Raw genomic sequence first — 13,282 nt, 5'->3', positions numbered from 1 at the left:
TAAACAACGATAACAGAAATCATAAAACACCAAAACCGGTTGCTCTCAAATCAATTCTGACTCACGGCAACCCCACGTGTGTCAGAGCAGAACTGTGTTCCACAGAGTTTCCAATAGCTGATTTTTCAGAAGCAGATTGCCAGGCCTTTCTTCCCAAGTACCCATGTGGACTCGAACAGCCAACCTTTTGGTTTGCAGCCAAGTGTGTTAACCTTTACACCACTCAGGGTCAAGAGCTGTAATTTATTGATCACTTGCTGTACTCCAGGCACTCTGCATGGGTCAATTCATTGAACGCTCCAGACAACCCTCTGAGACAGGTTACTATATTTATGTCCATTATATAGATGAGAAAACTGAGGCTCAGAGAAATGTTGTCCTTTGACAGTTAGTGGCAAAGCCAGAACGCTAACCGGAGCTGGAGCCAACGCCAGTCAAAATCCTTTACTGACTCTCCGCTCCACGAAAAGTTAGCTCTGCCTGTTCAGAAGAAAGTTACCAGATAAACTCAGACTCATCACTCCAGTTCTCAAAATAGAGATTCCAACAAGGAAGCCCCAGCCACCTCCACCTCCCAGTCCTGGTGGTTTCTGCCTTTGGCTCTCTGAGACAGCTGCAGAAAAAAAATAGGCAATTTTATTTCGGTTCCTCTTGATGTGTGCTTTGGGGTTCTTGGGAGTGCTGGCAGGGTTAGCTGGTGCTGGATAACATGCGCCTTGCTCCCAGCAGGTACCAGAAACGTTTTGGAGGCATAAGCCACAGGATGCTGGTGGGATAGAAATGAGGGGGTGTGAAAGCTGTTCAGGTAAGGCATCACGTCTGGCTGAAGGAGTCTAGGATGGTGTTATGGGTTGAATTGTGTCTCTCAAAAAGATATGTTCAAGTCCTAACCACCCAGCACCTGTCAATGTAACTTTATTTGGAAATAGGGTCTTTGAAGATGTAATCAGCAAACATCAGGTCACACTATAGTAGGATGGGCCCTTATCCAATCTGAGTGACGTCCTTATGAAGGAGACACAGAGACACTGAAGGAAGATGACCACGTACAGAGATTGGAGAGATGCTGTCACAAGTCAAGGAACATGTGGGGCTATCAGCAGCTGCAACAGACAAGGAAGGACCTTCCCCTAGAGCCTTCAGGGAGAGCAAGGCCCTGGTGACACCCAAAATTCTGGCTCCTAGCCTTCAGAACTCTGAAAAAATAAATTTCTGTTTCTTGTAAGACATGCAGTTTGTGTACTTTGTTACAGCAGCCCTAGAAAACTAACATAGACGCAGAAGACCCAAAACTGGTTCTCAATCAGATGTGATTTTTGCCTTCCAGGGAACGTTTGGTGATGTCTACAGATACTTCTGGTTGTTACAACTGGGGTACTGTTACTGGCATCTAGTGAGGCGAGGCCAGGGATACTGCTAAACCTCCCATAATGCGCAGGGCCGCCCCTACTTTGTGGTCCAAAATGCCAATAGTGCATGGTTGAGAAACTGCTCTAGACGGTGCTGGGGGCATTTACCCCAGAGTACAGAAGCCTTGAAGGATGAGGGTGAGGGATTCAGATCTGTGTGGGCAAAGGAAGTTACACACACACACAGATTTCAGGTCAACACAATAAGGAAGACAGCCCTGATGGTCAGAAGTGTGTTCCCTGTCCCCAAAACTGTTCCTGCATAAATTGGTCAACTGATGGGTTCTGTGGAGGGAAATTCAAGCCTGGAATGGGGGCTGGGCACAATGACACTTGGTGTCCTATCCAAATCTGACACTGGATAATTTTAGTTGCAAATCATTAAAGTCTGGAAGGTAGCAAAATTCCTCAGGAGAATAGCAATGGAGTTGGAGGTTCCTTCCAGAACCTCATGTGGATTATCTCATTTAATCCTATGACGTGAGCAGAGTGATTATTCTCATTTTATGGAATGGGAAACTGAGGCTAGAAGAGGTAATGTTGCTTGTCTGAGGTCACAATGTTGCTAAGTGTGGAAGCCAGGATTTGAACCCTAGTCCTTCTGATTCCAGAGCTCCTTAGGAAGATACTCCTCAAACTCAATTCATCTTCCCTTCTTCTTAAAGTACAGCCCCCAACCCAGGAGAAAGCCCCTGCCCCCACTTGTCACTGCTTTGATGTAGAATCACAGGAAATAGCCGCCCACCACCCTGCTTATATATATATATATATATATATATTTAAAAACAAAAACACCACAACCAACGGTGAAAAGACATTGTCCCCAGTGTACACTTGAATTGATGTCCCCAGCCATTCAGTAACATGGATAAAAGAAAACTCACTTTATTAATAAGCTCTCATGTTAATTAGCACAATTTACTGCTGGGGAAGCTGTCCCTGCCTTCTGCAAACATTACATGTGTGGACAAAAAAACTTTTGTTGCAAACACACCACGATATCACCACATGACCAAGGCTACCAAGCCCACCACAAAGAGCCAGGACAAGCACATGGCGCAAACAGACAGGAACTGGTGTCGCTCTATAAATTTATGATGTAACTTCACTGTTTCCCATTGACTGGGAAAGGCCCGAATTTCAACGTCAGTCACTTAGACACATAAACACACCTTTCTCACCACTTTGACGAATTCTTCCCTGATGACTGCGAAGCATCATGGAAAAGTGGAAAAAGGTGTGTGTGGGGGTGGGGAGCTGGGGGGGGAAAAAAAACCTAAGTGTTTAATATTCAATAAATGTGTCAATTTTACATACAGAGGCAAATGGGTCTTTATTGAGGAATTGGTAAATTTCCTCCGAGAAAAGTAAGTGCATTTTAGCCTTCAAGGAGTCCCAGATGAATAGAAATGGAATGTGATTTGTGATAAAACTCAGCTGCTCTATAAAAGACGTTAAATAAATGTTGCTGTTTCACCAGGGATATACAAAATTGATTGCATTATAGACTGATTCGAAGATGCTGCATCCCTGTACGGCCCCCTCAGCTTCCGTGTGTGTGGGAAGCTGCTTTCAGAGACAGTTTAGACTATGTTGCAACTCCTTCCTGAGGCTGCAGCAGAATTTTCTGTAAATGTAACACCCCCTTCACCCCCGTATTTTGTTTCAGGTGGAAACAGAGAAAACTGCTGATGTTTGACCATTTTTGACCTCCAAAAAATGGCATTTCCACCTATTTTTACTTAACATTTCTGGTTGTCTGGTCCTGCATGTTGGGGAAGGCTGTTGATACCAGTGACAGGGAAATCTGGCTGCTGCCTGGGGTTCGGGTAGAGGTACCACAGTTCCCTTTGCCTGTTCACGAGAGGGCAGCCGAGGCTTGGATGGGAATCTTGCTCTTCCCTCAGCTCACCGTGTGAGACTGAGAGTGTCCCTGACCTTTCTGAGACTCAGTCTTTCCCATCTGTAAAATGGGTAAATGCCACCTTTTGTTCAGCGTATTTGTAAAACTGAATAAGGTAACAGATGTGACTGCTGCTGGTAAACTGTTGAGTGTTCAGAATCAGCTAATTACTATAAGTTATTTACTGAAGGAGCCCTGGTGGCGCAGTAGTTAAAGCGCTCGACTGTGAGCCGAAAGGTCGGTAGTTCAAAACCACCAGTGGTTCTGTGGAGAAAGATGTGGCAGTCTGCTTCCGTAGAGGTTTACAGCCTTGGAAACCCTATGGGGTCACTATGAGTCCGAATCAACTCAATGGCAGTGGATTTTTTTTTTTTTTTTTACTGTGAAGGCGCCCTGGTGGCACAATGTTAACTGTGTGGCTGCTAACTCATAAGCTGGCGGTTTGAACCCACTGGCAGCTACATGAAAGGAAAAACCTCTTTCCATAAAGATTTCAGCCTAGGAAACTCTATGGCATAGTTCCACTCTGTCTTACAGGGTCGCTCTGAGTCAGAATCAACTCAACAGCACAAAACAACAACAATTTATTGTGAGGAGTCCCTGGGTGGTGCAAACAGTAACATAATAGGCTGCTTTCCAAAAGGTTGGCTGTTCAAGTCCACCCAGACGTGCCTTGGAAGAAAGGCCTGGTGATCTACTTCTGAAAAATCAGCCATCGAAAACCCTGCGGGGCCCACAGTTCTACTATGACACACATAGGGTTGCTGTGAGTTGGAGCTGACTTGAGGACAACTGTTTTTTATTTATTGTGTATCAAATCAGGAGAGTTGCAAAGGAGGGCTGCAAAGGGCACTACATGAGGCAGTTATGACACACACAGCCCCACCTTCAAGGAACTAACAATGTCTATGTTGATATATGACTCCTTCATAAAGAAACTGCGTTTCAGGGACAGAGGGGTTTCAGAGTGGACCTGAACTAATCAGAAAGCTTCCTAGAAACTCAGGGGGAGGTGGGCAATGTGCCTAGACTCAAACCTGTCCATGCGTCGCCATGCCCACTGCCACCAGCCTGGCCCAGTTACTGCCTGGATGCCTGCAGTCGCCTCCTTGTAGGGCTCCCTGGCTCCATGCCATTTTCCCACCACCCCATGTCCCCTGTGGCAGCCAGAGGCAGCATTTCAGGATACAAACTCGATGCTGACACATCCCTGCTTAAAACCTTCCTGCATACCCCAACCCATTTCAGATAAAGTCCCAATCCCTAGCTCAGCCTGCGAGGCCTGGGGAGTCAGGGCCCTGCCTGCTCCTCCACCGCATCTCCTCCCATGCTCCCCCTTACTCATTCTGCTCCAGCTCTCCTGGCCCTTCATTCCGTTTCTGCAAACTGCCAGCTCCTTCCAGGCCCAGGTCCTTTGGACGTGCAGGTCTTCATATCTGAATGCGTTCATCTCCTAGCCCTATGTCTAGTTTGGTGGTTCCCAAAGTGTGGTCCCTGGACCAGCGGCATCAGTATCAATCACCTTGGAACTTGTTTGAAATGGAAATTCTCGGGCCCACCCGCTACCTGCTGAACCAGACCACCTCTGGGGGTGGGGGCCAGCAGTCTGTGTTTTAGGAGTTTTCCAAGTGATGCATGCTCAAGTCTGAGAACCACAGCCTAGCTTAATGCTACCCCCTCTGTCAAGCATCAGTTCAGACACTGCTTCCTCAAGACCAGCACCTCAAGCTAAGGTCAGGCTCTCCTCTCACAGGCCCCCAGTACTCTGACTTTATTTCTACCAGGCACTATCACAACTGCGATGTAATGATTAATTGTCTCATATCTGTATCTCTTCACCTAGATGAGAAGCTCCATCCATGAGGGCAGAACCCCTGTACCCCAGCACCTAGTCACACCTGGCAGAGGCGGGTGGCCGTCACTATTTGTTGAATGAGCAACTGAATGAATGAACAAATGCACAAGTTCTGGAAGAACGACAGACCATCATGAAGAAAAGGCGCCCAAGAACGCTATTCTCCATCCACCAATCCGGAGAGCATCCCCATCCCCACCTGACTTCTAAGGATCACCCCACCCAGCCAGAAACCAGCAGAGGGAAATCCCACCCTGTGTTCGAACAGCTCCGTGGCTAAGCCCAAACACCCCCCAAGAAGAATGGCAAACCTCTCTCCTTCCCTAACGGCAACCGGCTGTGGAGAAAGCTTCGAAATAAGAACCTGGAGTCCAAAAAAATTGCAAGCAGGAAATCTGCCTGTCAGCTCCAGAGATTCTGGTCTTGGGTCGCCCAAATCGTCTGGCTGAGAGGCCGAGGCTGTACTAAGCCCTGAGTTTACTGGGAGCTTCTTGATGCTCCTCGGCAGTTGACTTTGCTCTTCTTGGAGCTAAAAAGCTCAAAGGGAAATCGTTTCTCTTTCTATAACTCGGAGCAATTATATTCTCTTAAACCTGGCACCTGGCTCGCTGCTGCTTTCCTGACTTTACATTTTTCAAACGGTATCAGTTCTGGGAAGATCAATTATTACTGAAAAGTCGAGGACGGCTTACCGGTTATTTGCATTGATTCGGCTGACAAGACATAGGTTCTTTTCGGACCACGGATGTCCGTGGAGGAGGCAGGGAAGAGAAAAATGCAAGAGTACACAGCAGCTGGGGGTTTGGAGGAGCAGCAGGGACTGCAGTGGGTGTAAAGCTTTGCCCAGGGTGGGGATACTGAGTCCCCTGCCCCGAGACCCTTCAAAAAAAGTCATTTCCATATAGTCAAATGGCAGCCAGCACTGGCCAGTACCGCAAGCAGCCAGGATGATATAATTGGCCTGTTACTGTATCATCTTTAATCAATAGGATCCGGAGTTTTCCACAGCTCGTACGGCCCAAATCTCCCTGGCAGCCAGGAACCAGCGGGTTGTTAAAAGGCCCGATAGTTCTGCCTCGCTAATGGGTGGCTTGTTCCCTCAACCCTGCTGATTTTTTAAATAAACCTAAATTCCAATAATTGTTTAATGTTTATTTTTATTTAGTTCTGGTTCAGATGCTCTGCGTCTCTCTGACAGAAATTGATATCTGGCTCATGGTGAGCTTTATTAAAACACACACACACTCCTGCACACATGAGCCGCAAGCCCATTGGGGAGGCTTTATTTGGCCTGCCTGAATCGTGGGACATGTATCTGGAGTGGGAGAGGGAAACAGGGCGAATGCGTCGAGCCCTGCTTTCTCCATGGCCCCTTTTTCCACCTGGGAGCTCTGTTCTTTGCTCAGGCAATAGACAAAGGTGACACTTGGTTTCTAATCGTGGCAGCACTGCTGTGAATACCTCTCGACCCTGTCAGCGTCCCTGCAGCCACATGCTGGATCTACTCTCATCAGAGAGGGCAGCCGCGCTTTCCCTCCCTCAGTCTCGTGTGTTCATAATAAACGGGTGGCCGTGCTTCGGAGACCCACAAAACCACCTGCCACCTGTGTACAACAGGGACGTTGGGTTGAAGGCTCCCCACACACAATGGAAACCAGGAAGTAAACTGTTTCCCAGCTACTTGCACCAGGCCAGAGACCCACCCCCATTCTCCTCCAAGAAGCCTCGCTTGTCTTTCCTTCTGGTGTGTCTTGGGAAAACTGAGGGCGACTCTGAGCATTAAGGTGAGGTTTTCAGTGCTTGTTCTTCTTAAAGTTCACCTGTATTGTGCATTTACAACACGCAGCACACCATACTAAGTGGTTTCGCCCACGAAATCCTGGGCAAACCACTGGTGTGAAAACTGGGCTGGGCAAGGTGAATGTGTGTGCAAGGGCCAAACTCAAGACAGTCTCTCCCATCTGTCCATCTCACTGAGGCTGCTCCAACTTTTCTTCATTCCCCAGTCCATTCAGCCACTGACACCTGTGAGGTCAACCCTGAGGTGTCTCCAGCAACTGTTCTTCTGATAGCTACACCATCACCCTGGTTCAGGGAGTTCCTGGGCGGTGCTAATAGTTAAGTGCTCAGCTACTAACTGAAAGGCTGGTTGTTCAAATCTGCCCATAGGTGATTCAAAAGAAAAGCCTGGTGATCTACTTCCAAAACACGTGGGGTCACCATGAGTTGGAATCAACTTGATGGCAACTGTTTTGTTTTTTTTAAACCCTGATTCAGATCCCACGAAGCTTCACCGGGATGACCACACAACCTTCTTGCTGGACTCCACCTGTCTCTTCCCCTCTTCCAACATGATCCCCAAACCTTGACCGGGCACTCTGACCTCCAATATAGGCCTAAACCTGTCACTCCTTGCTGGAGGTTCTTCCCAGGGGCCTGCTTCCTGGGTGAAGCCCATGCTACTCAGGTGCCCCTCCCCTGCCCTCACCCCCCCAACTTAGCGCACTAGGCCAGAGGTCATGACCCTGCCACTGGGAGGGACTGCCTGCTATTTTCATTTTTTGACACATTGAAAATAAGAGGAAATGATGTTAAACTTCCCCTTCTCATTGGAGACAGAGAAGACTGGAATCAATAAGAACTTTCTGCAGTGGGTAGAGGGGTGTTCCGAAAGGAAGCCCGATCTTGTCATTGGAAAAGGTTGCATCTGGCCTCGGCCACTGTATGTCCTAAGCAAGTCACCTCAGCCTGTCTTCCTGGATGTGACAATCATATTACCAGTAACAGTTCTGAGTCAACTCCGACTCATGGCAACCCCACGTGTGTCAGAGTAGAACTGTGGTCCGCAGGTTTTCAATGGCTGCTTTTTCAGAAGTCGACTGCCAGGCCTTTCTTCCAAGGCACCTCTGGGTAGACTCAAACTGCCAACCTTTTGGTTAGCAGCTGAGTGTTAACGACTTGTGCCACCCAGAGACTCCAATAATCACGTTACTAATAATCTCCTGCCAGGTCCAACGCTCAGAGGCAATCCCTCACCACCATCGGGCACTGTTATTGCTGGCACCCCCATTCTTGGAGGGGTGTACCCCAAGTTCTACTCCCTCAATGCTCCTCACATCAGGGCATTCTGGGGCCCCCACCTGAACCTGGAATTTACTCCATCCATGGCAAGTCACCACGGACAGTCTCTAGCAGGCCCCCCGCCTCCGTGTAGGCCATTTTGGGCTATTCCTGTGGCCTCTGGGCCATGCTGTCTGCCACCAGCAGCACGTGTGGTACCGGTTTTCTTTGCATAACCCACACGCTAATAATTGTCCCGATACATACGGCATGTACTCAAGGTCTATTATCAGCTAATGGTAAATAATATTCTGCTCTAAATCCAAAAGCGCTATTAGATACCAGAGGGGGACTAATGAGCGTTTTAAGACCCCTTTAATCACATATTAACGTGACGAGAAGCAGGCTGCAGAGCCCCATATGCCAACCACTCTGCGAATGAGGAGGCTTCTTCCTTTTTCACAAAAAACAAAAAGGGAAAAAAGAGTGAGACCTCTGTCCTTGGGTCTGGTTACCAGGCCAGGCCAACGAGCTGGGGCTGGAAGAAAATTCCCAGAGCTGAGTTCCTGTCTTTGAGTTAAACAGGTGCTGTTGTACCTGCCTGTCCTTTTGTGGGGCAGTGGGGTGGGGAAAAGGGGTGAGGGTCTGGGCTTAGGATGGGGCCTGAACTCAGTGTGAGATTGTAACAAGGAGTTCCTGATATTTTGTTCCCTGCTGAGCATTCCAGGAAAGTTCAAGAACCCGACCCAAATTTCTCCCACTGATCCATCATGTCATATTAGCAACTGAGCTTCTTATTAGCCACTTCCCATCGAATCATATTAATATTTGTTTTCCCTAATACAATGCAAGAGTCTTCTCAGATTAGCAACTTTCTCTTCACATTAGTGGAAATAACTACCAATACAATACTAATATGACACCATCTGATGGAAAACTGCTAACACAATCCGACTCTCCTCTCATATCCGTACGGGACACTGGTCTGTTTTTAAGCACTGCCGGGGAACGCCCGAACAATCCGTCCCTAGCGACCAGGGCCACTGGGTCACCCTCAGTTGTCTCACTGTGGATGAGGCTTTGATGTGGAGAGAGGTCCTCCTTGGAATAAACCGACTTTCCCCAAATCTGAGAGCAGTGAAGCTGAGGGGGCCCTGAGAGGTGCGAGTTCACACAGCTAAGGAGGGGGAAGGTCTCCTGTTTCCAAGCAACACTCATAAGGAACATTCCGGCTCTCCTCCTAAACATCCAAGTGGTCTTGGAAATTGTGGGACAAGGGGAGAAGGCAGCACAGGGTGGGGGGATCCATTATACCTTCTGTAACTCAGTTCTCTGCAGCACAAGCTTCATGGGTGTGACAAGGCTGTGCCGGCATTGCCAAGGTGAATTCATCAGGATGTGTGGACGAAGCAGAGTCAGGGGGTTGTGAGAAGCCAGCACACTGGAGGTGTTCTGCTGACGAGGCCACAGGGATGGGGGGCTCTGTGGGCTGCATGCTCTAGCTGAGTGGGTTAAGAAAACCCTCACTCAAGCCAGCCTGGGCTCTGGATTGCCTCGGGTTCAAATTCCATCTCTGCCATGTCCTAGCTGGGAGCTCTTGGGCATGTAAATTAATCTCTCCAGGCCTCAGTTTCCTCCTCTGTGAAATGGGGATGGGGATGAAACAGGGCCTACCTAATAGGGTTGCTATGAGGATTAAATGAGATGTGTTATTGTTAGTTGCCACCAAGTTGCCTCTGGCTCATGGCAACTTTATATACAACAGAACAAAAAGTTGTCTGGTCCTGTGTCATCTTCATGATCATTTGTATGTTTGAGTCCATTGCTGCGGCCATCGTGGCAATTCACCTCACTGAAGGTTTCCCTCATTTTCACTAAGTTTTTTTTTTTCTACTTTACCAAACATGATGTGCTTTTCTAGTGATTGGTCTTTCCTGCTGATGTGTCCAAAGTAAGAGTCAAAGTCTTGCCATCCTTGCTTCCAGAGTAAGACAGACTAGGAAGAAAGTCCTGGCAATCTATTTCCAAAAATTAGCCAAAGAAAACCTTATGGATCACAACAGAATATTAAATGAGACAGAAATTAAAAATAAGAGAAAACAAAAGCACCTGGCACATGGCAAGTCTTCCCTAAGATGTAGCGATAATGACTGCAAACTCCAAAGTGAGTCAGGTTTCTCTTCACCAAGGGGTGGCCAGCTCTCCCGGCCTTTCAAATTCATCCACAGTTTCTGCTAAGTACTGGGATAGGCATTATGGAAATGTAAGGTGAGTATGGCATAGTCCCTCCCCTCAGGAAGCACACTATCTACTTGTGGAGACAAGACACAGTACACCAAGAGGCAGGGGTCATATCATAAAAGGACTTGAAGCTAAACCAAGGAGTTTGAAGTTTAACTTGAGGGAAACTGGGAAGCAAAAGCCCCCAAGTGTTAGTACAGTTGAGGGAACAGGGGGCCATGGGGACAGGAGGCATTGCTTTCCGCCTGCCAAACCACCTGTCATCTCTCCGGCTCCATAAATCCCACCAAAAAGAGAGGCCGAGGGACAGCAAGACCTGGAGACAGGTAGAGGCAGGGAGAACACCAAGAAAGCCGAGGGCATGGCTGCCCCGTGATAGCCTGTCTGGGAGGCTGGCAGAGCCCCTGCCCCGCCCCACAACACTCCGTTCCAAGCCATCCCAGGCAAGGTTGCCGAATAATCCAAATGGCACGCCACGTGGCAGCCAGCAGCTGGCTGCCAAGAGGCAAATGGCCAAGATTCGCTTCCATCGGAGACATCCCCTTGCCAACCAGAACACGCCGGCACACGTCTGGGAAACCTGGACTGTTGCTGTCCGACCAGCAGATGATGCCAACAGGACTTCTCTGCCCTGCCCACCGCCCTCCTTGAGTTCTCCCGGGAAGGGAGGGCGTTCACATCTCAAGGATCCCAATACCAGCTCTCTCCAGGTTTAACCTCCATGAATCCCCCTGATAAGTGCATTGGCTCTGGAGTCAAAATGTGTGGGTTCAAAGCTTTGCCTCTCCATTGAGCAGCTGTGTTACCTGGGGGAAGTCACTCCACCTCTCTGAGCTCCAGTCTGCATCCACAGATAGAGTTAGTAACAGTTTCTACCTCTGAGAGCTGTTAGGAGGATTAAACGAGATCATGTATGAGAAGTGCCTTCACAGTGCCTAGTATTTAGAATGTGCCCAGAAAATGTTCGTTTTAGGTATTACCATCTACTATGCTCTGTATATATGGAACTGAGCTAACTGATGATGTCACCTCTCCAGAATGGGGCAGGGAGCTCACAGAAAAGGCTTCTAACCAGTAAAAACAAATGCTCCAACATCAATACACTGAAAGCCCAAACATGAAAACCATTTTATATAATATTAGGAGTATTACAGTACTCTAGTATAACAAGAAGCCCTGGCGGAACAAACAGTTAAGTGCTCAGCTATAAACCAAAAGGTAGGCAGCTCAAACTCACTCAGCCACTCCATGGGAGTCAGACCTGGCAATCTGTTCCTGTAAAGATTATAACTACGAAAATCCTATGGGGCAGCTCTCCTCTGTCACATGGGGTCACTATGAGTCGCAATCAACGGGATAGCACCCAACAACAATATAACATGATGTGACATAACACAACAAAATAAAAGGCAATACAGTAATTAGTAGCAACCACCACCAAGCACTGGGCAATTTAAACACATTATGCCATTTAATCAGCAGTGCTAGTAAATGTTTAACAAACAGCTTCCTGTAGAAAAAGAGCAAGTTCCAATTTGTAACATTTCCATGGTGTTAAGTTCTCCCACCATGGTCAATTTCAAGCTCCCAGGGCAACATGACTGAACTTGGAGTTGGGAAGAGATGTTAACACCTGGTTCTACAGTCACTACTGCGTTAACCCTACCCAGGTCCCTCTGAAGCCAGTGCAATTTTCATATCCATTTTATAGACAAGGAAGGCAAGGCTCAGAAACACCCATTTCCTTGCTCAGGGTCACACAGCGATCAAGTGCCCCAGTCCCAGGATTCAAATCCAGACCTTTGTGGATTCCAAAGCTCCTGCTCTCACACTTGGCCCACATTCCCACCATGAGCACAACGACACTGACCTTCTTGGTAGAGACAAGGTGACACTGGGTGTGTGGTCCCCCCAAACCTTGCATCTCCTGTGCCCATTTCCGCTTGGTCATTGTCTGGAGGCCACTTCCCCAATGAGGTCACCCTGGGGCTGGCTCTGCAGACCCATCCCACTGTCCTGCCTACCATGGCTCTCCATTACTTTCCCACTTCTCTTTTCCCAGGCTGTGGAAGGCCACACCTCCTCCCCACCCCAGACAGCCAGGCACCCACCGCATGTTTTCCTAAATAAACTGTGAACGGACCCACATTACCCACGTCCTCACTTCCATAGATTGCCCCATATGACCCAGGAGCCTGGAAGGCAGCATCTACACGTCTCCTGTGCCCCAGACCAGTGCTTCCAACTTTAATGGCACAGGAATCACCCATGGGCCTTGTTAAAATACAGATTCTGGAGGCAGGCTGGGGCTGCACTTCCAACAAGTGCCTGATGATGCCGGTCTGTGGACCACACTTTAAGTAGCAAAGATCTAAATCCCTAACATTCAAACCCCTAACGTTCCTCCATTCCTCCGGGTCTCAAGGTTTTATAAATCCCCAAAGTAATTACAGATGACCCCTAACCATAAACACCTCCTTGGAGATCGCGCCAATCTGCGTGGCTTCCTCAAGTTCACTTTCGGTTACTATCCTTTGCTTGTTCCTACACTTAACTCAAGGAACATGAAGCGCTCACTCAATACTTGGCCCGGGCTGGTGCTGGGAATACAGACCAGCCCCTGCCTCAGGGAGCTGATGGTCCCTTTCTTCTAGCAGGAAAATCCCTTGAGAGTCTGTGAGTTCAGTTTCCAGGGAGTAATAAGAACAAGGAACCCCTGCATAGTGCAACCGATTAACACGCTTAGCAGCTACCCAAAAGGTTGATGGTTCAAGTCCACCCAGAGGTGCCTTGAAAGAAAGTCCAGGCAATCTA

At 48.2% G+C, this 13,282-nt stretch overlaps 1 protein-coding gene across 5 annotated transcripts in view; it reads right to left on the bottom strand.

Moving 5' to 3' along the window:
• The window catches only part of CUX2 (cut like homeobox 2), a 162,219-nt gene that overhangs the window by 135,870 nt on the left and 13,067 nt on the right, over positions 1–13,282 (bottom strand). For 4 of the 5 annotated variants that reach the window (XM_023539304.2, XM_064272199.1, XM_064272197.1 and 1 more), the window contains exon 1: positions 12,339–12,594. The exons of the other annotated variant lie outside the window; for it this stretch is intronic. In XM_023539304.2, coding sequence (XP_023395072.2) covers positions 12,339–12,419 — 81 coding nt within the window. In that variant the 5' untranslated portion in view covers positions 12,420–12,594. Of the gene's footprint in view, positions 1–12,338; positions 12,595–13,282 lie in introns of those variants that run through there. 5 annotated transcript variants of the gene reach the window in all.

The sequence above is a fragment of the Loxodonta africana genome, chromosome 19 (assembly GCF_030014295.1).
Source record: "Loxodonta africana isolate mLoxAfr1 chromosome 19, mLoxAfr1.hap2, whole genome shotgun sequence".
In the NCBI taxonomy this organism is placed as follows: Eukaryota; Metazoa; Chordata; class Mammalia; order Proboscidea; family Elephantidae; genus Loxodonta; species Loxodonta africana.
Note: the sequence above shows the minus strand (reverse complement) of the source record. Positions and strands in the feature narration are given on the sequence as shown.